The sequence below is a fragment of the Musa acuminata genome, chromosome BXJ2-8 (assembly GCF_036884655.1).
Source record: "Musa acuminata AAA Group cultivar baxijiao chromosome BXJ2-8, Cavendish_Baxijiao_AAA, whole genome shotgun sequence".
Lineage (NCBI taxonomy): Eukaryota > Viridiplantae > Streptophyta > Magnoliopsida > Zingiberales > Musaceae > Musa > Musa acuminata.
This window is the reverse complement of record NC_088345.1, coordinates 12,096,181-12,122,488: the sequence shown is the minus strand read 5'-3', so window position 1 is coordinate 12,122,488 and position 26,308 is coordinate 12,096,181. Positions and strand designations below refer to the sequence as shown.

The following is a 26,308-nucleotide window of genomic DNA, read 5'->3' as shown; positions in this document are numbered from 1 at the left end:
GAATGATTTAATGATGCATAATGACAATTTAAAATCATGTTTAATGATTTTATAATTTAAAATTATATATAATTTTTGTGCTTCATGGCTTATTGATCTTTGTCATAATTAAAGTTATTTTTTTGGTTTTGAACAAGATGGATGGTTTTTATATCAAAAACTTGAGCATATTTATATGACATCAATCACATAAAATGAAACACATAAAAAGGAAAATGTATTATCATTGGACTTAAAATGATAAATCAAATCTCTTGTTTAAAGAAGCCATATGTTTAATGTGTTATATTTTTGGACATAATGATGAAATTTAATTTTTGGTTTTAAACATTGATGCATATTTTTATTTGGCATAAATGAAAAATACTTGCTTATATGAAATAAATCACATGAATTGAAATAACTAAAAAGAGGAAAGCTTTCACCTTAAATTTTTTTTTTCAACTTTATCAATTTTTTTCAAAAAAGAGAGATTAATGAATCTATCTATGTTTCTTTTTGAATTTATTGAATTTTTTTTTGATAATTTGACGATTTGAATTTGAATGAGCTTTATCTTGATTCTTCGAGATTTATAACATGAAATCTTTTATGAATCAAGATATCTTATTTGATCTCTTATGTTTCTCTTTGCCATTTATTAAAGAGGAAAATAATTCAATTCATGATCTTGATTTCTCGATATTTGATACTTGAAATCTTTCTGTGAATTAAGATTATTTTCTCCTTGTTTCATTTTGCTATTCACCAAAAAATGAGACTTATCCTCGATGTTTCTTTTTGCTATATACTATCTAAATGAATCATGATTTTTCGAAATTATAATTTTTATGATTTATAATGAATTGAGAGATTTTATATGCTTGAAATTAGATCTTGTTCTCCTACAAGATTAAATGAATTTTATCTATATCATGATCTCTTAAGAATTTTTTTCGTTATTTATTTAAGAGGAGATTTATTAAAATGAAGCATGGTTTCTCTTGATTTCTCGGAATTATAACTTAAAAATTCTTTTTATAAATCAAAATTGTCTACTATGATTCTTTCTTTTCACTATTTGAGTTATCCAAAAAGAATCATAATATGTCTCTTGATATTCATAATTTGTCATCATGATTTGTATATCTCATCACCAAATTTTTCTTGTTATCCTTCATGTGATGATATAAAATCATGTAATACTCATGATATTATGTTGATACATACAAATGAGAAGTTATAATCTTGCATGGTAGGATATAATATAATTTGACATTTTGATATCATCATGATTTGAAATATTTCTAATTCGGAATGATGCATGTAATACTATGATTTTTTATGATGTGAAAGTCAACAATTATCATTTTCTGAAATGATACCATATAGTAATTAAGAATGATACTTTATCTTTGTTATGATTTAGAAATTAATGTAAAAGAAAAAGAATTATAAAATTATATTTTTTCCTTCTTTTTGACAATGACAAAGGGAGAGAAAAGTTGCTAGTTTGCATAATAATAAAGAGAAGCAAAAAACTTGCTCATCTCAAAAGACACAAAACCTTGCCAACTTTCATATGTGTAAAATTTACTAGCTTGCATGATGTAGAACTTGTTATCTTAAACATCACCAAGAAGTGCTATCTTGCATATCTTAAGAAGCAAAAATGCAAACTTGCAAAATTTACAATCTTGCACATCTTCAAAATTATTAATGATTTGGTGATTATGCATGTTGTAAGATGATGAACAAATTTGCTAGTTGTATGTTATAAAACTTGCATGATGATAAAACAAGAGATTATGTAATGATTTGAACTTGTATGTCTAAACACTTGATAGTTGAACTTTTTTTTGTTGATGACAAAGAGGGATAAGTATGATGTTATACATGATTTTATCATGACATGTTACTTAGATTTTTGAATCCAATAGTTCTATCAATATGACATATTGATAGGGGAAGTTAAAAGTTAACTCCGTTATCAATTGGTTGTCATCATAAAAAAGGGGGAGATTATTGAATCTCGGATTTTGATGATGAAACCAATTGATAGTGTTTATGATTTGATCTGCTGTTTGAGTGACGCAGGATGCTTCGATCAGAGAGAGATAATTAAAGCAGGAAGAATCATATTAGGTTGAAGAAAAATATGTTAGAAGATTGGATGTCGAACTGAAGGATCGGTCGACATATCGACAGAAGGCTTCGGGCCATGAGTTCGAGCATTAGGCCAAGAAGAGTGGATATTGTGCCAAGGAAATCGGAGTTGCGGAGGTCAATTGACCGATTGGGCAATAGACCGCAAGAGAGGATGATGCGCCAAAGAATCAGACGAAGCGTCAATAAACCAATGATATGTTGGACAATATTTGATTAGCTTAGTAATAATTATCTATATCGAAGTAGGTTTTAACTATGCAGGATTAACTATGATAGCAAGGCATAAAGTAAAATGAAGTCTTGAAGTCAAGGACACGATTTCGTTAGGAGTTCAAGAGTTCATCGGAAGTTCGGACGTTCGTCGGAAGTTCAATCAAAATTGACCGAGAAGTCTAGGAGCTTGCCAAAGAAGCTCGTCGAAACTCGCCAAGAAGATCGTCGTGAAGTCCAAGAGCTTACCGGGAGTCCGTTGGAACATTGCCGAGAGATCGTCGGAAGTTCATCGGAAGATCGCTAGAAGCTCGCCAGAAGAAACCTAGACTTACAAAATTGTTTAGCTTAGTAAATATCTTAAATTTCATAGTTAGTACATAATTAGGATTGAAATTAGGCCAACCCAATTAGAGGTCAGTTGAGTCCATGTATGGACTGTGTTGGGCCAAGTGAAAGGCCCAAACAATAACCCAACAGGTAGCGCTATCGTGGCATAGTCTCCAAAATAGTGTCAAGCGACGGTACCGCCCAATATTAGTGTCGGGCGGTGGTACTGCCCAGACACAATCTCCGAGAGACTGTCAGGTGGTGGTATTGCCCAATGTAGGCGGTGGTACCGCCCGTACCCTAGAAACCCGGGATGAGACATTTTTAGGCATCAAGTTTGAATCAACTTGAGACCTATAAATATCCCTCTCATCCCTGGTTAACATACACAAGCACAAAGTGTTTAAAAGTGAGAAAACGCTGTAGTAATCACTTGAGAAATCCCCTCCTCTAATTCTAAGTTTAGAATTCTGTTTAGGGAGGAGTGTGTGCTTGTAAAGGTTGACTCCTAAACCTGTGAAAATGAGAAGAGAGGTATAAAATGGTAGTTGATCTTGACCCATTGAAAGAAGATTATTAATGAATGTCAATGGCCTTGACGAAAGAGGAAACGATGGAGTGGATGTATGTCATGACAATCAAACCACTATAAATTGGTTTGAATCTTTGTTTTGCTTTTAATTCTCATATTGCAAATTGATTTACTTACTTTATTTGCTCACAAACATTTTAAAGTTAAACACTTTTTTAGATCAATTTTTGACGAATAAAGATTTTACAAAACTGATATTTTTATCCACTACACTAATTCACCCCTCTTAGTGCCAACTCGTTCCTAATAGATAAGTCATTGACTGGTACATTAATGAAAGAACTGACTATGACTCAGTATGATGGCATTCGAAGAATTCAGGATCACATCCTCAATATAGTTGACAAAGCTGCAAAACTTGAAGCATTAGATATGAATGTTGATGAGTCATTCCTCATGCAGTTTATTCTTAATTCCCTTCCTTCTTAGTTTGACCTATTCAAGATTCACTATAATAAAAATAAGGATAAGTGGGATTTGAATGAGTTAACTAGTATGTGTGCATAAAAAATTAAGATTAAAGTAGGAAAGCCCATATAATGTCATGACTGCTACTCAAGGAGCTGGTAATAAGAAAAGAAAATTTAAGCATCATCTATCAAAGAAATTTATTGGGTCTGAAAATGTTAAACAGACTAATGAAAAGAAAGATTTTATAGTAAAGTGCTTCTTTTATAGCAAAAAAGAACATGTAAAGAATGATCGTATTAAATGTTGAATCTCGAATTTTGATGATAAAATCAATTGATGGGTTAATTGATCTAATCCATATTATTGAGTTAAGTGTGCAAGATTAACTACGATAACCAGAAAACATAAAGCAAGAATACCGGAGTCAAGTTCGATGGACGTTTAAGAGTCCGAAGAATCGTCGGAGATGCTGCCGGAACCAACCGAGAAGAAATCGGGAACCTGTTGGAATTTTCGAAAGTTCACCGAAGAGATCGTCGGAGGTTCACGAAGATCACCGAGAAGGCTCGGCTACTCGTTAAAGTCATCACAAGATCGGGAGCTTGCTGGGAGTCCGTCGGAAGAAGTTCGTCGGAAAGCTCGCTGGAACAAGACTCGACGTTCGCGGTTGAAAACTTGCTTAGGATGTTTTTAGTTATGTAGTTCACTTGTAATTAGGATTAGGATTAAGAGATAATCCTATATCCTGGTTAGGGGCCAACTGGGCCTAAAATTAGATTTGGTTTAGGCTAAATTTAAAGCCCAACCAATGAACCGAAAAGCCAGGCAGTGGCATCGCCCAGCACCCGAGACCTGGGCGGTGGCACCGCTTGGCTGGGCAGTGGCACCGCCAGTCCACTATCAGTGTCAAACACTGACAGGCGGTGGCACCGCCAACATTGGGAACCAAAGAGAATTCAAATTTTGGAGCCCAAATTTGAATCCTCTTGAGGCCTATAAATACTCCTCAAATCTCAGCTGAGATTACAACTTTTTTGAGAAGCAATTGATTGTAAGAGAGTGAACCGCTTGTAAAAAGTTGTAAGAGGGGTATTTACCCTTCCCCTTCAAGAGATTTGCTAGTGGAAGGTGGGAGCCTCATCGAAGAGGGGCCTCGCAAGTGGATATAGGTCATTTGACCGAACTACTTTAAAATCGACGTAATCTCTGGTTTGCATTTCATTACTACTATTTACATTACTGTAAACCTTCTTACTTGCCTTATTTCCTCATTACCTTTGCTGCACAACTTTGCGAATATGCTTTCAAGTTAAGCACTTTCGAGTTCGATTTTTATCGTACGAAAGATTTGTCAAAACCGACGTTTTAATTCGCTGCACTAATTCACCCCCCCCCCCCTCTCTTAGTGCCGCTCCGATCCTAACAATTAGTATCAGAGCTAGGCTCACTCTCATATTTGGTTTGATACCCAAGAGAGATGGCTTACTCTGGCATACATGAGGGTCATTCTATCACACGTCCACCATTGTTTAATAGGTCGGAGTATACTTATTGGAAGACTCGTATGAGGATCTTCCTCATTTCCATGGATTTCGAGCTTTGGACTATTGTTGAAAACGGATTTCAAAAATCTTCTCTTCCGATGAGCGAATGGAATGAATCGGAGAAGAAGGTTTTTGCTTTAAACGTAAAGGCTATGAATGCCTTGTTTTGTGCACTAGACAAAAAATAATTTAATCGTGTTTCAATTTGTGATTCGACTTTTGATATTTGGAGAACTCTTGAGGTCACTCATGAAGGCACTAGCCGAGTGAAAGAGTCCAAAATCAACATCCTTGTGCACTCTTACGAACTTTTCCGAATGAAACCAAGTGAGTCCATCGGAGACATGTACACCCGGTTTACGGATGTCATCAATTGACTCAAAGCTCTTGGTAAAGATTTTACTAACTTTGAACTAGTAACTAAAATCTTAAGATCCCTCCCTAAAAGTTGGGATCCAAAAGTTACGGTCATTCAAGAGGCCAAAGACCTTAAAACATTCCCTCTTGAAGAACTCATTGGGTCTCTAATGACCTACGAAATGACATGTCAAGCTCATGACGAGCTCGAGAACCCCCTTCCAAAGAACAGGAAGGATATGGCACTCACATCACAAGAAGACCACTTGAAAGGAACATCAAGTGATGAGGACAGTGACAATGGCATTGCACTTTTGACTCAAAAATTTAAAAAATATTTAAGAAAGAATAAATTTAAAAATAATACAAAAAATAAATTCGAACACAAGAAGGACCAAGTAATTTACTATGAGTGCAAAAAACCGGGACACTACAAGAACGATTGTCCTCAAGCCAAAAAGAGAACATCAAAGAAGAAGGCGCTCAAGGCAACGTGGGATAATTCAAGCGCGTTCGAAGAAGAGGAGTCCAACACCGAACAAGATGCTCATTACGCCCTAATGGCCATCGGAGAAGAGATAACGGATTTAATTGATGCAGATTTACCTTATCATGGATTATTAAATGCTTTCCATGAGTTATTTGATGAATGTAAGACAATTAGTAGAAAATACAAATTGCTAAAAAAGGAGCATGATAGTCTCACTTGTGATATCGATAAATTAAAAACTGAATATCATGATAGTTTAGCTCCATGTATAAAATGCCATGATCTAGAATCTCTCCAAAAGGAGAACTTGCTACTTAAGGACACCTTGAAGAAATTCGAGGTTGGTAGCAAATCTTTGAACATGATCCTTACAAATAAGGGTCACGTTCCTAAAAGAAGTGGAATCGGATTTGTGAGAAGTCCTCACCAAAATCCAACCACCTTCATTAAAGGCCCCGTCTTACATGTTCGGCACCAAAGCAATTGCAACTTTTGTTGCAAATATGGACATAAAACTTATAAATGTCCATTCAAGAAAATTAGTCCGAACAAACTAATTTGGGTTCCTAAAGGAACCATGATCAATTCTATGCAATATGATGAACAAGTTAAATCAGTTTTTAAGGCACCCAAAAGAAAATGGGTACCTAAAAATAATCCCTTCTTGTAGAAACATACACCATCACAAGCTAGGAGCAAGAGATGGTATCTAGATAGCAGATGCTCAAGACATATGACTGGAGAACCATCTCATTTCTCTATGGTCACTAGCAAAGAAGAAGGGTACGTCACCTTCGGAGACAATAACCAAGGCAAAATCATTGGCAAGGGAACCATAGGTAACAAATTAAAATTTTCTATTGATGATGTCTTACTAGTTGATGGATTGAAATATAATCTCTTAAGTGTTAGTCAATTATGCGATAAAGGTTACATCGTTAGATTTGAATCAAATGTGTGTATTATTGAAAACCAAACCATAACATAACTATGATCGCATTAAAACAAAATAATGTCTACACCATCAACCTTGATGAACTAAGTAATGAAATGTGCTTCTCCACTTTAAATGATGATGCTTTTTGGCATAGGAGACTATACCATGCAAGCATGAAACTAATATCTAAGATCTCATCTAGAGAATTAGTGCGAGGAATTCCAAATATAAAATTTATTAAGGACAAAGTATGCGAAGCATGTTAACTAGGTAAACAAATAAAAACTAGTTTCAAACCAAAAACTCAAATTAGCACCACTAGACCATTACAATTGATTCATTTGGACTTATTTGGACCAATTGACACGACAAGTTTAGGGGGAAGCAAATATGCATTTGTAATTGTGGATGACTATACTAGATACACTTTGACCTATTTCTTAGCTCACAAAAGTGATTGTTTCAAGTATTTCTCTAAATTTTGTAAACTCACTCAAAACAAAAAAGGTTTCATGATTTCATCAATTCGAAGTGATCATGGTGGCGAATTTCAAAACCGTGACTTTTAAAATTTTTGTGAAGTTAATGGATACAATCACAACTTCTCCACTCCGAGGAATCCCCAACAAAATGGAGTAGTTGAAAGAAAAAATAGAAACCTACAAGAAATGGCAAGAACAATGTTAAATGAATATAGTTTACCTAAGTATTTTTGGGCCGAAGCCGTAAATACGGCTTGCTACATCATGAATAGAGTCCTAATAAGACCATCCTTATCAAAAACTCCCTATAAATTATGGAATAACAAAAAACCAAATATTTCCTATTTTAAAGTTTTCGGTTGTAAATGCTTTATTTTGAATGAAAGGGATGCCTTAGGAAAATTTGATGCTAAATCCGATGAAGGCATCTTTCTTGGTTACTTTTCCGTTTCTAAGGCTTTTCGGGTTTTTAACAAAAGAACCTTAGTAATAGAAGAGTCTATTCATGTAGTTTTTAATGAAATTTCTAATTTAAAGAAAAATGATTTTGATGATGATCTTGGTTTTGATAATTTGAATTTAAATGAACCCCCTCCTCAAAATAGCAACTTGGATGCACCTTCTTCCGAAATTTTCTTACCCAAGGAATGGAAGTATATAGATGCTCATCCAAAGGAGCTAATTATAGGAGATACATCAAAAGGGGTTCAAACTCGTTCCTCTTTCAAGAATTTTTGTGCTAACGCCGCCTTCCTTTCTCAAATCGAACCTAAATACATTGACGAGGCCATAAAAGATAATTTTTGGGTTATTGCAATGCAAGAGGAATTGAATCAATCTGAGAGGAATAAGGTATGGAAGCTTGTTCCTAGACCTAGTGACCATTTAGTCATTAGTACTAAATGGGTCTTTAGAAACAAGCAAGACGAAAATGGTATCGTGGTTAGAAACAAGACTAGATTAGTGGCCAAATGTTTCAACCAAGAAGAAGGTATCGATTACGAAGAAACCTTCGCTCCCGTGGCTCGATTAAAAGCCATAAGGATGCTCCTTGCCTATGCTAGTAGTAATAATTTTAAACTGTTTCAAATGGATGTCAAAAGTGCTTTCTTGAATGGTTTTATTTCCGAAGAAGTATATGTCGAACAACCTCCCAGATTTGAAAATTCTCTTCTTCCTAATCATGTATTCAAATTGACTAAGGCTCTCTATGGCTTGAAACAAGCTCTTAGATCTTGGTATGAAAGGCTTAGTTCCTTTCTTATTTTAAATAATTTTACCAAAGGCAAGGTTGATACTACATTGTTTATTAAACATTTTGAAAATAATTTTCTTATTGTGTAAATTTTTGTTGACGATATTATTTTTGGCTCCTTAGATGAATTACTATGTGAATCATTTGCCAAATGTATGAGTCATGAATTTGAAATGAGTTTAATGGGTGAATTAACTTTCTTTTTAGGATTACAAATCAAACAACTTAGTGATGGCATATTTCTTAACCAATCTAAATATACATTAGAATTGTTAAAACGATTTAACATGGATAATTCAAAAGCAATAAGCACCCCTATGAGTACTTCGACCAAGTTAGATATGGATGAAAATAGTAAAAATTTCGATAAAAAACATATAGGGGAATGATAGGTAGTCTACTCTACCTCACCGCGACTAGACCGGATATTATGTTTAGTGTAGGACTTTGCACTAGGTTTCAATCTAATCCTAAATTATCTCATCGTAAGAGTGTTAAAAGAATATTTAGGTATCTTAAAGGAACTCCAAATTTAGGATTGTGGTATCCAAAATCTGAAAATTTTAATTTAATAGCTTATGCAGATGCCGATTTTGGCGGATGCAGGATAGATAGAAAAAGTACATCCGGAACATGCTAGTTTTTAGAACATGCACTTGTTTCTTGGACTTCCAAGAAACAAAATTCAGTTGCACTATCTACAGCGGAAGTCGAATACATTGCTGCAAGTGCATGCTGTGCACAAGTTGTTTGGATGAAAAACACATTAGAAGACTATGAAATTCACTTTAAAAACGTTCTCATAAAATGTGATAATACTAGTACCATATGTCTTACTAAAAATCCAATTCAGCACTCTAGAACTAAGCACATTGACGTTAGGCATCATTTCATACGCGATCATGTCCTTAACAATAATGTTGTTCTAGAATTCATTGACACAAAGCATCAATTAGCAGATATATTTACAAAAGCTTTAAATGAAGACCAATTTGAACACATTAGAAGGGAATTATGTATGTTAAATTGTCCCTAAGAATAAACTTGTTTGAATGGATTTTCCGTAAAGTTTTTCATCCTCTCTCCGTTCTTCGGTGAATTTGATCCTTCTCTTTCGATTCTAAATGACACGTTAAATTACCTTATCTTGAGTCAAACACCACTTCCATCTGATCAAGATTAATGATTTTATGATATTTTGTGAATCTCGAAATTGATTTTGATGGTTTGATTATGAGTTTCAAGTTGACGATTTGAATTTGAATGAGTTTGTATTCGAATTATGATCTTGACTTATTGGAGTTACTACTTGAATTTTTTTTTTTTCACAATCTCTTCCTTGTACACCTACAATTTTTGTTATTTATAAAAAGAAGAGATTTGATAAAATGGATGAATGCTGAATTTTCCTTTAAGATGAACTCTACGTAAATATTTTAGCATACTTAATTTTGAATGATGAATTTTTGTATGATCAATGCTGAATTCCTGATGTTTTAATCGTAAATTATGTGCTTCAAGTCTCATTCCCTTTTTGTTGATGACAAAGGGGGAGAAGTAATGACTAAGTGATGACTTATACCATTTCGATAGCATGACTTAATGAAAATGTCTTATGTGCATCGATAACATGACTTATATGAATTACAAAAGCTTGTGTGATATGAATGTCTTATATGCCTTACAAAATCTTTGAGAATATCGTAAGATTGATTGATCATATTGAAAGCATGCCTTACATTTATATCATGAAATTCATGTTGAAAATCTTTATCTCCTGTCGTAGTAAAAATTGTCTCTTATCATTCGACTTGAAAATGATTTTCATCGAAGTTTCGTATTTACTTATGCTTAATGAGAATAACGATAAGTTCTACGATTAGAACTTATCGGTTTATGCTTGAATTCAATGGGATGGAATTCGAGTGTTTTTATCTTCTCATAATATGACATATAGATAGGGGGAGTTATGTTTAACTCCGTCATCAATTGATTGTCATCATAAAAAAAGGGGGAGATTGTTGAATCTCCGATTTTGATGATAAAATCAATTGATGGGTTAATTGATCTAATCCATATTATTGAGTTAAGTGTGCAGGATTAACTACGATAACCAGAAAATACAAAGCAAGAATACCGGAGTCAAGTTCGATGGACGTTTAAGAGTCCGAAGAATCGTCGGAGATGCTACCGGAACCAACCGAGAAGAAATCGGGAACCTGTCGGAATTTTCAGAAGTTCGCCGAAGAGATCGTCGGAGGTTCACGGAGATCACCGAGAAGGCTTGGCTACTCGTTAAAGTCATCACAAGATCGGGAGCTTGCTGGGAGTCCGTCGGAAGAAGTTCATCGGAAAGCTCGCCGGAACAAGACTCGACGTTCGCGGTTGAAAACTTGCTTAGGATGTTTTTAGTTATGTAGTTCACTTGTAATTAGGATTATGATTAAGAGATAATCCTATATCTTGGTTAGGGGCCAACTGGGCCCAAAATTAGATTTGGTTTGGGCTAAATTTAAAGCCCAACCAATGAACCGGAGAGCCAGGCGGTGGCACCGCCAGCCCACTATTAGTGTCAGACACTGACAGGCGGTGGCATCACCAGCATCAGGAATCAAAGAGAATTCAAAATTTGGAGCCCAAATTTGAATCATCTTGAGGCCTATAAATACTCCTCAAATCTCAACTGAGATTACAACTTTTTTTAGAAGCAATTGATTCAGAGAAAGGTCTTAGAAAAGTCTTAGCTAGTCTTGTTTTCAATTCGCTAGTTTTCACCTCCTTCTTTCTTGCTAAAAATCTGTAAGAGAGTGAACCGCTTGTAAAAAGTTGTAAGAGGGGTATTTACCCTTCCCCTTCAAGAGATTTGCTAGTGGAAGGTGGGAGCCTCATCGAAGAGGGGCCTCGCAAGTGGATGTAGGTCATTTGACCGAACCACTTTAAAATCGATGTAATCTCTGGTTTGCATTTCATTACTGCTATTTACATTACTGCAAACCTTCTTACTTGCCTTATTTCCTCATTACCTTTGCTGCACAACTTTGCGAATACGCTTTCAAGTTAAGCACTTTCGAGTTCGATTTTTATCGTACGAAAGATTTGTCAAAACCGATATTTTAATTCGCTGCACTAATTCACCCCCCCCTCCCCCCCTCTCTTAGTGCCGCTCCGATCCTAACATTAAACGCATGACTTGGTTCGAAAAGAAAGGTATTAACTCGACTTTTGTATGTTTAGAATTAAATATTACAAAAGTTCCTTCTAATACTTAGTGGATTGATTATGGTGCTTCAACTCATGTTACCAATAATATGCAGAGATTTCTTTCAATCCGGAAACCAAAAGAACATGATAGATTCATCATTATGGGAAATTATCTTAAAGCGAAAGTAATATTAGTGGGAACTTATTGTCCACGCTTAGAGACGGATCATCTGATGGATCTTGTTGACACATGTTATGTTCCTACTATTTCTAGATATTTAGTTTCTCTGTCTAGAATTGATGAGTTAGGATATTATCTTTCTTTTGGTAATAGTAAACTCAGTATATTTTATGATTCAATAAAAGTTGGTTCTGGAATTATGTGTGATGATTTATACATAATTAATTTGGATCTTGAGTTTATAAAGATATTATTGACCCTATAATCAAGTGTTAGATTGAAACATAATTTTAATAATGAAAGATTTTCTATATTATGGCATAGGCGATTGAGGCATATCTCAAAACAAAAAATTAAAAGATTAGTGAAGAATAATATTTTGGAACATTTATACTTCACTGATTTTGATGTTGGTATAGATTGCATTAAGGGAAAGCAAACTAAACATATAAAAAAAAATGTCATAAGAAGTAAAGAACTCCGTGAGATTATTTATACTGATATCTATGGACCACTCCATATTTCTTGTTTTAGTGGATAAAAATATTTCATCACATTTATATATGACCTGTCCAAATATGACTATATTTATATAATACATGAAAAGTCTCAAGTTGTTGATACTCTTGAAGTGTAAATAAATGAAGTCGAGAGACAATTAGATAGAAAAGATAAAATTATCAAATCTGATATGGGTGGTGAATTTTATGACAGATATGATGGATCTGATCAAAATATTGGTTCTTTTGCTAGATTCTTAGAACAACGGGGTATTTGTGCTCAATATGCATTACCAGGTGTGTCACAGCAGAACGATATTGCTGAAAGACGATATCATACTCTTATGGATATGGTTAGGAGAATGATGAGTTATTCCTCTATACTTGAGTTGATGTGGGGTGAAGCTCTTAGGATAACTATATACATCTTGAACAGGGTTCCTAGTAAGTCAGTTACACCAATCCCATTTAAGTTGTGGATTGGTAGAAAGCCTAGTTTGAGATATTTGTATATTTAGGGGTATCCTATAGAGATAAAAATATTCAATCCACATAAAAAAAAATTGGATCCAAGATCCATTTTTGGATATTTTATTAGTTATCCAAAAAAATCTAAGAAATATAGATTTTATTGCCCTACTCATAGTACAAGGATAGTAGAATATGGTAATGTAAAATTCCTAAAAAATAGCGAATTCAGTGGGAGTGAAAAATCTTGAGTGATCAATTTTGATATTGAGGAGATTCAAGTTAATTCTCCCATATCATCTCTTATTCAAAAGATTATTGTTCCTCAAATTAATGAGAGCATTGATGAGGGTGAACAACAAAATAATATCGAAAAACTCTCACATGATATTGATGTCACAATTGATGATCTTGTAGAATAATCACAATTGGCAGTTTTGAGAAGATCTCAAAGGAAAAGAAAATATGTCATTTCTGATGATTACGTGGTATATCTATAAGAATCATATTATGATATAGGAATAAAAAGAGACCCCTTATCGGTTTTACAAACTATAGAAAGTAACGATTTTGAAAAATGGTATGATGAAATGAAAAAAGAGTTAAAATCAATGGTCCAGAATGGTGTTTGGGAACTCGTTGAATTACCCAATAATTATAAAAGAGTTTGTTATAAATAGGTCTTTAAGACAAAACGTGACTTAATAGGCAATATCGAGCGATATAAAGCCAGACTTGTGGCCAAAGTTTTTTCTCAAAAAGAATGCATCGACTATAATGAGATTTTTTCTCCAATTTATAGAAAGGACTCGTTGAGAATCGTTATAGCATTAGTAACTCATTATGATCTTGAGTTACATCAGATGGATATTGAAACAACATTTGTAAATGAAGATCTTGATGAGAAAATCTATATAAAACAACTTGAAGGATTCATAAAAAAGGAAAAAGAAAGTTGGGCTTGTAAACTTAATAAATCTATTTATAATCTTAAACAAGCTTCTAGACAATAGTATATAAAGTTTCATAATACAATTACTTATTTCGGATTTAAGAAAAATACTATTGATCAGTGCATATATCTGAAGGTAAGTGGGAACAAGTTTATTATATTAGTCTTATATGTGGATAATATTTTACTTGCTAGTCGTAATATTGGTTTATTGCATGAAACCAAGATATTTCTCAACAAGAACTTTAAGATGGTTGATATGAATGAGGCAACCTATGTTATTAGTATTGAGATATTTAGATCTCAAAGATTATTAGGATTATCTCAAAAATGATATATTAATCGTATCTTGGAGAGATTTCATATGCAGCTTTGCTCAGCTAATGATATACCTATTACTAGAGGTGAAAATTTCAATCAAAATGAGTGCTCGAAAAATGATTTAAAAAAGAATCAAATAAAGAATATTCCTTATGGGTGTGCAGTTGGAAGTCTATTATATGCTCAAACATGTACAAGACCAAATATAAGTTTTGCAATTGTAATGTTGGTAAGATACCAAAACAACCTAAGAATGGAACATTGAAAAGCTACAAAGAAAGTAATGAGATTTCTATAGGGGACGAAAAATTATATACTCACATATAGGAGTTTAGATTAGCTTGAAGTGACATGATATTCAGATGTTGATTTTGCAAATTGCCTCAACAATAGAAAGTCCACTTCAGAATTTATATTCATGTTAGCTAGTGGGGCAATTTCTTAGAAAAGTAAAAAGCAATCATATATTACATCATCAACAATGGAAGCTAAATTTATTGTATGCTTTGAGGTCACAAATCAAATTTTATGACTACGAAATTTCATCTCAGGACTTGGTGTGGTTGACTCAATTGTTAGGCCGCTGAAGATATTTTACAATAACACCGCAGTAGTTTTCTTCTCTAAGAATAGCAAGTACTCTAGTGGTTTCAAGCACATCGAGACAAAGTACTTAGTGGTTAGAGAAAGAGTCCAGAAACAACAAGTGTCAATTGAGAACCTGAACACTAATATGATGATTGCTAATCCATTGATAAAAGCTTTACAATGTAAAATATTTAAAGAATGAGGCTTATGAGCAAGTCATAAAAGATATGGTGATGCATATTTAGATGGATGCTATTATTGATATTTTTCTTGCTTAATTAAAGTTATTTGTTTCTACTATCCAATTTATATTTATATTTATACATATTATAGTTGAATGTAATAACGAGATTGTCTTGACAAGATAAATTATAGGGATCATTATGAACTATATTAGGATAGACTAACAATGTTGTGGTATATAGAAGAGAGTATGACATTGATGATATACAACCGCTAGGACTCGCATTGATAGTTGAACTTAATATAGTATTATTATGTTTATTGGATTTATTGACTTGTTTTAAAATTATGACTATGTATAAAATATTTTTCAAAATTATTTAGAATCCAATTAGGTAAAATTATTTTTAAATAAATTTTATTTTATTTATTTTGATTTTGAATATTTTTTTTATCTCATCAATTAATGATCAAGTGGGAGAATGTTTGATTTTGTGGCCTTTATAATTGGATAAGATATATATAATATAACTAATTGGATTATGATGACAAGCCGTATCCTTAGGAAATAATCTTGATAAGATGAACTCTCTAATTGAGAGATTATAGTTTCTCCTATGAAAAGATAGGAAGAGAGGAGAATGATCTAGTTCTCTTGCAAATTCGTAACGATCTTACATCAAAAGATACGGTAAAACTAGATCTAGTTATATTTGATTTCAATCCTAGCATAAAAGATTATTTTCACGTTTAATATAATATATTACAGATTTTATACTTACAGAATTTTGATTCCAAAACTAACTTAAACAATGAACTGCCATCATCGAAAATACTTTTAAGTAACTTTGTAAGATTCGATATCTCTAGAGTCGAACAAGTACAACATCGATTGAGATCAACGTGAGACAAATGCCAACAAGGGATCTCGGTTGGTTGGTTTCAAATCAACTTTCAGTTCGGATAATTATTTTTTTATTTAATATAATTATTATAAATTATATCGAAAAATATTATAATTTCTAGAAACATTATGGTTCAAAAAAAGTTATTTTGTTCATCTTAAGCAAACCTATGAATCTACACAAGCCATCTCATCATTATTTCTTCTTAGTTAATCGGAGGTATTGCCAGGATTCAACGTATAAACAACTAATTACATGCTCGGATCCATCATGGTTCGACTTCCATAACCGGATCTTAGGATTCGAAAACGAAGCTGTAGCTTATCGGGATCGTGCTTTACGATTCACGTCCGGAAGATCGGATTCGGATTCGGATTAAATTATGGTTTTGTCGCGATATGCATTATCCGATATCAACCCCCACCCCCCCATCCGTTAAATCTCGAAAGCCTCGGTGAGAAATGACTGCAGCGCCGGAAAGGGAGAAGAGGACGAGCTAAATAATCACGAGGTGGGGGACACGAAGCGGTAGTGGCTGGGCTACTGCTGCACAACCCCCCCCCCCACACCCTCTCTGGCTCGCTCTCATCCATCTCGCCGATTCGATTCTTCCACATCGTTTGGAGGAATTTGAGGCTCTCGGTTCTGTTGATCTCGCGATCTCGCGAAGGTATCTTTGCCTTTTTCTTTTCCCGTTCTCGATCGTCATCATTCGGTCACGATTCCTTTCTTCTTGGATTTGCTTTTTCTTTTTTCTTCGCGTTCTTGTCTTTTCCTTTTTCTCTTTCTTTTTTTCCTCCTGCATTTTGGATTTTTGATCATCATGGATCTTTTTCTTTGAAACCCTATTTATCCTTATCTCGATGTGTTAAGCCCTGATCTTTCTGTTTGATCTTGGAAATATTCGGTATCATCTGCGCATTGTCTGAGATGTTTTCTTCCTCGATAATTTTTCTTCTCTTTTGCGCTGGGGTTTGCTCAAGTGGGCTGAGGGAGTGACCGCATCTTCGTACTTGCTGCCGGCTCAAAATGATCGGGAGTTTTATCACGAGAAGCCTTGCGTAAGTAATTAGGTCTTCGTAACCCTTAATTGCTTCCTTTTTTTGAACAACGTAATGCGAGGGGCAAGGATAAATCAGATTGCGACTGGTTCTCGTGTGACAGGTTGATTCTTGGATATGCTTATCCAGCCTATGAATGCTTCAAGACGGTGGAGTTAAACAAGCCCGACATCGATCAGCTTCTGTTCTGGTGTCAGTACTGGTTTGTTCTTATCTCTTGTCAGCCGAACGAACCTGCATTCCTCTATCTCATCCTTCTGTCGGTTTTCAAGCTAAAAGTTTGTTTTTTTGGGGGGGGTGATCTGTTTGTAGGATTTTAGTTGCTGCCTTGACTGTCTTTGAGAGAGTGGGCGACAATTTCATTTCATGGTATGGTAGCTTGAATTGGTTTGATGTGTCTTCTTTTGAGGCTTTGCCAAACATTTGACATGCTGAATCTTATCTCTTTAAATTGAAGGATACCAATGTACAGCGAAGCGAAATTGGCATTCTTTGTGTATCTCTGGTATCCCAAAACAAAGGTATAAACCCCAGTGATTGTTTCATTGTGTTATCCAGTGAACAATTGGTTAAGGAGTATATGCATCTGTGGGCAGGGAACAACTTATGTTTATGAAACCTTCTTCCGCCCGTATGTGGCAAAGCATGAAAATGAAATAGATCGCAACTTGCTTGAGCTGAGAACAAGGGCTGGGGATATCATGGTCCTCTACTTCCAGAAAGTTGCAAGCTATGGTCAGACGAGGATTTTTGAAATCCTGCAGTATGTTGCTTCGCAATCACACTCACAATCATCAAGAACTCGTCCTGTTCAGGTTTTATTCTTCAGGCTATAAATTATTTTTTATTCCACTGATTTTTCCTATTTTATAATCTTGGCTCGTATGGATATCGTTCTAGAGATAGCTTTTCAGTAGCTTCTCTAGGACTTGTTTATATTTGTTGCCTATTATTCTCTATGGTAACCAAATAAAGTAGTTGCTGCAAATCATTCTACAGTCTATCGTGACATATTGTTCGTGGCAAACTATTAACACAAAGCATAATGTTATATTCTCTTCCTGTGGCTTTCAGATGGATAATTGAGGCTGCATGAGGTGTGCTTCTGTTGACCTATTTGGCTAAACAAAAACATAAAGTGTTGTTCTATGTTTGGGTGGTAAACTACTAGTAAAATATTTAGGCGAATTCCATTGAAGCCAACTTGGTCGGTGAAATCAATGTTTGCCTTAGATAAATAATTGTGTTTGCGGTAAATTTTGGTGATGACCATATCTTCCTTGGAGTATGTCACTTGGTCTAGCTAAGCAAATTTTAGGACATTCTGCTGGCCGGTTCTTGCATCTACTTGTAAATATCTGTTAGATTCTCTATATTTGATCTATGTGGGTTAAATGAGTCAGTCTAAGCATTAAATTGCAGAGTATTGTTTTGATATTGTTCTGTTTATTAAAAATAAAGTTAATTTTAAACTAGTTCATTTAACATGAGTACTGTAGACTTGTTAGAGTCCTTTTCTGTTTTACTATCCCACCAGCCAGCCCTCTGTGAGAGCAACTACAGAATTCATTGTAAGCTTCTTGCTTTGTGCTGGCTCTTAATCTCTAAATGCATTTTGGAAACAAAGGGTTGGTTCTCTTTCTACATGCTTAACGCCCGATTTAAGATGCTGCAATATATTGGACGTCTTTTGAGATGTGAGAAGTCTTTAATCCTTCAACATGTCATATAAGGTATTCTTTAGTTTAGTGGGCAAACGTTATTCGTATACATTAACCCATTTAAGCTTAGACTGCACCTGACTCAGGTACTGTTTACATTTGTTTGTCGATATTCCTCAATTAGATAGATGTGATGGAAGAGCACTTGTGACACAAAGACAAGGTACATTCAAATTAGATCTTGAATTAATACAGGTTGAGACAACTCAATTTTAGAGGGTCGAGTTGCATTGTTGGTTAAAATATAGGTGAGTTGTGAGACTTATAAGTCAACTGTAAGAAAGTTTTGAATGATTGAGATGTATACATGGGTGAACATTTTACTGTTATTGGAAGGTTTTGTTAGTAATGGAAACGAAGCCCATAAAAAATGTTGGTTCTCTATTAATATAATAATTTATTGAGCAGGAACATAAAATAAGAGAGAGCTTTGGTTATAAATTTGAATCTGAGCCCTTGCTGAGATATTTTTGGTTAAATTTTTTTCCTTGTAATTCTTCTTTATCTTTTGCATCCTTCTTAGTTGATTGTTTCTCGATTTATTGTGTATTTCCTATGATGTCTATCTATGTAAATAGTCTTCTTGTTTGGTGGCACCAAAGTCTGAATCGCTAATTCCACAAGTCGTCACTCAAATCAATGTTTCTCCATTGCTGTATGTAGTTACCAAGCCTGCAAATCGAATCAAGATAACAAGGTTGAATATAAGTTTTTCATATATCTTTCGGGTTATATTGCTAACTTATGGTCTATTATGCCTCTGAGATAAATCTTGATCCCTATTAGCATAGCTAGTCATTGTTTTTTCACTCTTTTAAAGTCAGGTTATTTTTGACAGTTGGTTCGTTGTTACATAAATGATCAACAGTAAATAACAAGGGTTCCTTCTTCCCTAAGCCTGCCTGATGATAATAAATTATTGAATATGCTCTGAAAACCTTCTAATTTTAAACTAAAATTTTGCAAAATGTCATTTGTTATTGTGGAAAGTCATTGAAGATTATTGTGTTTTTTATGTTTGGCTGTGTTTTGAATTTTTCAATTATGTCCTTGTTATTCTAGGCCTAGCTCATTAATGTAATATAGCAATGTGTTATCATAGTCCAAGAAAATGAATTATAACGATTTAAATATGACATGTGATGTAGAATTTCATTCCTAGCAATAGTTTGGGTATTGAGAATGCCTTACGTAAAAGAAATAGTTATCAGCTGTGTATCTATTAAGTATTCATGAAGGAGGATTGAGCACAACAGATTCAGAATTAGTGTACTGATGAGGTTTGAGTATGTTCTCCAGGGCTCGGAGAGCCTGGGGACTTAGAAGTGATAGACAAATACAAGAATGAGTGGATCTGAAAAGAATGATCTTTGATGAGCCTATGAATGGGTTGGGTCAGATCAGGTTGATGGGTAATGTCAACTAATTACCCACAGTGACTCATGCCTTACATCCAAATGGTCAAAATATTTTGATCCAAAGTCGACACATAAGTAGTAGGTCGAGTCAGGACACATTGAAACTGGTCAGCTTGATGTTTCAATGCAGCTTTTTAAATAATTTATTAGCAAAAGAGTCTGGTCTGCATGAGGTGGGGTGGGGTCGGACCACACTATCTAGTAAACATGAGTGACACTTTTTTTTTTTTTGGTGAAACCAATAGGCCATCTTAAATGGGTGGGGTTGGACCACACCATCAAGGAAACATATGACTGGCCCTAATTTTATTTGTCGAACCAATGGACCATTTTAATTGGGTTGGGATGGATTAACCTAATGGTTTGGCCGTTTAGGTCATAAATTCCACTGCTATTTTTTTTAAAAGGCTTGAATCGGGTAAGTATTCCATTAATCTATTGATAAAAAGGGAAAATTGTGGTAAAGAAAGAAATACAAGAAAGAGATCCAAACAAACAAATAGAAAGTAATGGAAATAAGAAATAAAAATGGCAAGATCAAGCAAAGTCAATAATACTACAGAGTCCCCAAAGAAACATATTCCTCATTGGCGCACCAAAGAAACAAAAGAAAAGAACTCTTTCCAGAGGAGCCACATGTTAACCCAAGGCAGTGCTTTTGTGTGGGAACTACCTCATAATATTCAATATTCTCAACCAGGTCTCTGTATTGACCCTGAACCAAGTTACTAGAGTTCCACTTTTTCAGCTTTGTTACGCATTCCACAAGTTGGCTAAAGTTGATACTTGATACAGCTGATGATTCCTGAACACACCCCTACTGTTCAATATTTTCGTAGGAGTAAAAGAACCAAGGCATAGCAAAATGGTCAACAAAAAAGTTTCAGTGTATAAGTGCATGCGAATAATGCCATATCATTCAACATACACTTGCCTTAAGAGTTTTAGGGCCGTATTATGATTTTCTGGTCTCTGCTATATGCAAGATTAGCAAAGGTCTAATAAAGAGTTCAGAGTGAAAACTAAGTTGGGTCTTCCTGCCTAAAGAAAGGCATCTTTTTGCAGTTGTTTAGGCGCGCGCGCACACACACACACACACACACACACACACATATATATATATATACAAGTTAACTTAGATATATTCGTATACAAGTTAACTTAGATATATTTGTATGTACACTATATCTACATTACTATACAAAGGCTAAATTTTTCCTTACTCATTTCCGGTTGTTTGTCCTCATTTTGACAAAGATATTTGTGATTGATGATCTTCCCCCTTTTATCTGTTATTCCTCTCTGCTGTGATGTTCTTCATCCATGTGCAAACAGGCTAGTCTTTTTTTCTTTTCTTTGTTTTCCAATTTGTTCACCTCGGATTTTTTTTGTGGTGTCTTCTCTTTATCATGTCTTTTTTTTTCTCTGCGATATTTTCATTTTCTTCTCGTACTTGTACTCTAGATGGAGTGATCCTAGGTCGCTGGGTAGTTTACGTGCATAGGTGTCACCACATTTATTATGGTTGACATAATTGGAAAGGTGCTGCTGCTCCATGAATCATGTCTAAAATTTATCCTTTTGGGTCATGATATGTTTGATTTTATTTGGTAAAAGGTTAGTAATAATGTCATAGACTTTGTTAGTACTTTTGAATATTTACATGTTTGGATATGTAAAAATCCATAGGCATCCTTGAAACCGTTAGGTGTCAGGTTTCTCTCTGACAGATCTCTCTACAGTTTAAGTTATTTATTTGATCACCATCAGATAGCAGAATGCAGCCTAGTACTTGCTAGGAGTACAAATCTGATGCTGTGGGTCTTCACTATTGGAATAATCTTAATGTGCTATAAGGTTCCAAATAACAATTGAAGATCTAAGGGTAGAAGAGAGATCTAAGAGGGAATTGAAAGCTGGAGCGAGTTTCACAAGGAAAGAAGATAACCATGGTTATTAAGCCATAAAGAATTTCAAATTTTCATGCTCAATACATCATTAAGATTAATAGATTAATACATATAATATTATGCTAACAAAAGGAATTGTCTAGAAAAGAAAAGAATGTGTGTCATATAACAGCCTTAAAAACATGTATTAAATGTATGATGAAGTGCAATTCTATATGAGGAGGGGTACTTTGTCTAGACCAACATTTAATGACTTGGAAATTTGATTGCTTATTATGACACCTTAAGCATATAAGTAAGATGTATCGTTCCTGACATGAGTTGTATCGTTTATAATTGAAGGTCCCTCTCTCTTTTAGCAACATGATGCTTTTGTTTATACTGATGTAAACAATGGTGGATAACAGCGACAACCACAACAACCGATCCGTAGAACATCATCAACAACAGCTGCAAGGGAGCCCACGGAGCAACTTAAGCAGGCCAAAAGTATACCTTCCAGCCCTACCAAGAGCCAGCCTCAGGAACCCTTGAAGGCAGGTGTTACTCCGGCCGATGCTGTTGCTACCCAGCTCCCATCTTCGTCAGGTCTTCCCAGTCAACCCAATACCGAAACCACTACCCTGCAACCAACAGCTGGTGACAAGGAAGCACTGCAGGCTGGTGTGGCCAATACCACGGACAAAGAAAACCCACAGGAAGATGCTAATCCTCCCGTTCAAGAGAAACCCATCGAAGAAGCCATCCGTGTGACGCGTGCCAGACTTAGAAAGCGAGCTGCTACCGCTGGTCCATCGGCCCGCTAAAAGTATCGCTTGATTTCTGCTGATCCATATTGGGAATTAATTTGTGAGACCATTTCCAGACACTATCGCGGTTCCTGTAAATAACTTGGAAGCATCTTGAGACCGAAGTTGGTAGACAAGTAGATTGTGTTTCTTTGATTTTGTTTTCTTTGTTTTTTTGGCCATAAACAATGCGTTGTGGCATTTCGATCATGCAAAGTAGTCATAATAGATCGTCTCTGAAGTTGAAAGTGACTCGTGATTCCGTGAATGGTGGCAACAGCGCATGCAAGAACGAGATTTCCGTGAATCGAATTCAGAATTATCTGGGGGTTGGAATGATAACAGGTTTTCGTTAGCTCCCTCTTATCGTTTTTAACTATGTATTTATGAAGTCTACTGTTGTATGGGAGTCTACAAACAATAAAAGGATAAAATCCACATAAATTACTGCTGCTAAAATCCTTGAAGAATCATCCACTGTCCACATTTCCCCAAATAATTGAAGTTGGCTAAAAATTTATCTAAGAAACCTGATGAACATACAACACCGTTTGGCAATTGCAGGAATGATAGTAAGACGTGCTCCCCTTTACACGTTTCATTGGTCCGTGAGCGTGGGACCCACCTGGTAGACATTTTAATGGCATACCACATTAATTAAATCACTAAAATTATTTTTATTAGCTGACGGGTCGGATGAATTGAACTGGACCGGGTCGAGGGATTTCTTGCCCGATCCAAAGTCGTCCATGGTCGGGGTGCGTCTTCCACGTGTATATATATATATAGACACATCCGCGACGGAGGTGGTCTTTATTTCTTGCTCATCATCAGTTCGAAGCATAGTCTCTCCCCTGCTCTGGATGTCCTCTACCTCGTATCGCTTTCCCTTTGTCTTTCTTGATTTGATCTAATATATCTTGTTGAAGGTTCTGCAGGACTCGATCATCTGCCCCGGTGTTCTTGGATCTGTGAGTCGGCGAATCGCAAAGTCTCGATCGTGTGTATGATTCTTGGATCGATCGTCCGTGCTCATGGAGACTATGTTGAATTCGAGACTGTTGACGCGTCTGAATGACCTTAACCCTCTTTCCTTCTTGTCTGGATTTGAGCAAGACAGAGGCGCATGCTCTCGTCTTGATGCTGAACGGAAGGTGAATCCGATCGTCCTTGCCCTCGAAATGGTTTATTCCGTTGGATGGTTCTTCCCGTAGCCGTGAATTTGAGTTGTCTTGTTGTTTCTCCTCTCTCGTTCTTTTCTCTGTAATGTTGTTTTACGCTTTCACTGTTCAGAATGGTTCGGTTTCCCTCTCTCTCGAGATCAATCCGGTAAACTGCCGTGGTGCGTATGAGGCCAATGCATCACGGCCGTTAATTAGATGGGGTAAAGCGGGATAATCAAACCATGGGTTTAGAATCCGTTGCTGTTTACGAGCAGGCCGGAGACGCAAGCATGCTTGCGGGACCCACCCTATAGAGTTCTTATTTTATTCGAAATTTCAACTACATCCACATGGGTTGAATAAATAAGACGAGTTCGTAAGCCGACGGGTCGGATCGGGGGATTTCTCGCCCGACCCAAATCGGGCGCGCTTCCTTTCCCTATAAATATCTGCGTGTAAGGCAGTTGTGTCGGTTCTTCCCCCTTTCGTCGAGGCAGAGCTCAGGGAGAGCGCAGGGTTGCTACCTCCTCCCCAATGCCGGTGATTCTTCTTTTCTGATTCGAAACCCTTTCGTGTGTTTTATCTTTCTTGATTCTGATCTGTGAGACGATCATGGACGAAGATCAACGACGGACCCGAGCATGTGCCTCGTCTGGGTTCTCGGATCGGCTTCAGATTCGTGATGTGTGTATGATCCAGACCCTAAATCTTCTCTCCTCTCTAGATGCTTTGTCTTCCGATCGTAAAAGGATGATGAAAGGGTAGCTCGGTTAGGCATCGATATCTTATATCATCAGTTGCTTGATTATGATAAGCACATCTTTTCTTTTCTTTTGATGTTGTATGTATCAACATCTTTGTGTCATGTACTCTAGCAAATTGTATTTGTAGAGATGATACTGTATCACCAAAGAAGTTGTTCTTGCAGGTGCGTGGGAAGTTTATAAATTTTATTTGCTTTGTTTCTTGCTTACCTTTATCAGGATGTCTTAGAGGTTTTAAGGTTTCATTTTATGCCTGTATTTTCTTGAAAGATGACTCGCTTCTCATGTTTATTTTGGTTCTCTCATTTTAGCAGTATCTAGCTCTTGTTGTTTGTTCCGTTTGATCAAACACTCCTTTAGCTAATTTATTGATGCATTCATCTCTTTCTTTGCTCCATTGGAGTTTTCTGTTTTATGTTTTGTATCTGGCCCCCCCTCGTAATTGTCTGATTTCGCATTATTCCAAATGGAATGATGGTGTCTGTTTGCAAAAGGTTCTGTTGGTTGGTCGCAATATAGACCTTCTAGCAAGGTGAATATTTTCTTAAAACGATTAGTTCCTTGCTTTTGCAGGATCAACTAAGTAGTCTGGAATCCAGATTTTGCTGACCCCAAATAGTTGTGACATTAATTTTGATATTATTAGAATATGGAGTCCAGATTTTGGCTTGGTGTTTAAACTTTTTGCATGTCGATAAATGAATGAAGGTATAAATTTAGTGTTTATAGTTAACATTGTAGGTAATTGTGATTGTTTCATGTCTTAAGTTATTTTTGTTTATTACAGTCATCATTATTGATCTAAGGCATACTTGTATATCAGATGTAACTTTTTCAAAAAGGAAGACATCCTTTTCTGTTCCAAAATTACAGTGCATAACATATGCTAGATTGGTTCTATTCTTGGTAGTTCTCTTGCATAGTCTCCAGTCTCCACTGCTATCTTTTTTCTCAAGGGGATATTTTTATTCTCTATGGTTCATCATGTTGCTTGTAGAAATGATCAAAATGGAGAACCTGTTATTTTTTTGGCTAGTCATCTATTTTCCAGCTGGTAGAAATGGTCACCGTTCATGTGTTGTCTTTTGTTCCGCTTTGTTTCAGGATCAAATTTTCAAATGATCTACCCTGTTTACCACGCGTTCTTAATTAGTTTCTACTTGAAGGGTGTTTTAGTTTATTTAGTTTTCTATTGGAATATCTTGATTTTGTTATTCTGATTCCAAACTGAATTCATCTACAATGTGTGTCTTGGAATTCTTCAGTTATGCAGTCTTTTGTAGAACATAATTGCGGTTGTTTTCTTATATCATATGACCTCCTCCTCACTTGGTTGCATAGTTCAATGTTGTATAACATTGCATTATTTGTGACACACTATGGGGGCAGTTATATATTGCCCAAAGATTAATCACAAGGAACAAACAG

At 35.4% G+C, this 26,308-nt stretch overlaps 1 protein-coding gene and 1 long non-coding RNA gene across 2 annotated transcripts; both read left to right on the top strand.

Moving 5' to 3' along the window:
* Positions 1–16,530: 16,530 nt before the first annotated feature.
* LOC135619216 (putative HVA22-like protein g) lies at positions 16,531–23,109 on the top strand. Its single transcript, XM_065121017.1, has 7 exons — positions 16,531–16,725; positions 17,039–17,116; positions 17,220–17,318; positions 17,429–17,485; positions 17,574–17,637; positions 17,713–17,931; positions 22,573–23,109. The coding sequence occupies exons 2-7, from the start codon at positions 17,085–17,087 to the stop codon at positions 22,969–22,971; spliced, it is 870 nt and encodes a 289-aa protein (XP_064977089.1). The 5' UTR covers positions 16,531–16,725; positions 17,039–17,084; the 3' UTR covers positions 22,972–23,109.
* A 683-nt stretch (positions 23,110–23,792) lies between these two features.
* On the top strand, positions 23,793–26,208 carry LOC135619215 (uncharacterized). Its single transcript, XR_010489345.1, has 2 exons — positions 23,793–24,656; positions 24,739–26,208. It is a non-coding gene; the product is annotated as an uncharacterized LOC135619215 (long non-coding RNA).
* The last annotated feature ends 100 nt before the right edge of the window (positions 26,209–26,308 follow it).

Excerpts from the sequence above, each read along its gene's own strand:
- LOC135619216 (XM_065121017.1), top strand. The coding sequence starts at position 17,085 with ATGATCGGGAGTTTTATCACGAGAAGCCTTGC. Across the intron at positions 17,319-17,428 it reads CTGTTCTGGTGTCAGTACTG|GATTTTAGTTGCTGCCTTGA; the intron begins GTTTGTTCTTAT and ends ATCTGTTTGTAG. Across the intron at positions 17,486-17,573 it reads GGCGACAATTTCATTTCATG|GATACCAATGTACAGCGAAG; the intron begins GTATGGTAGCTT and ends TTTAAATTGAAG.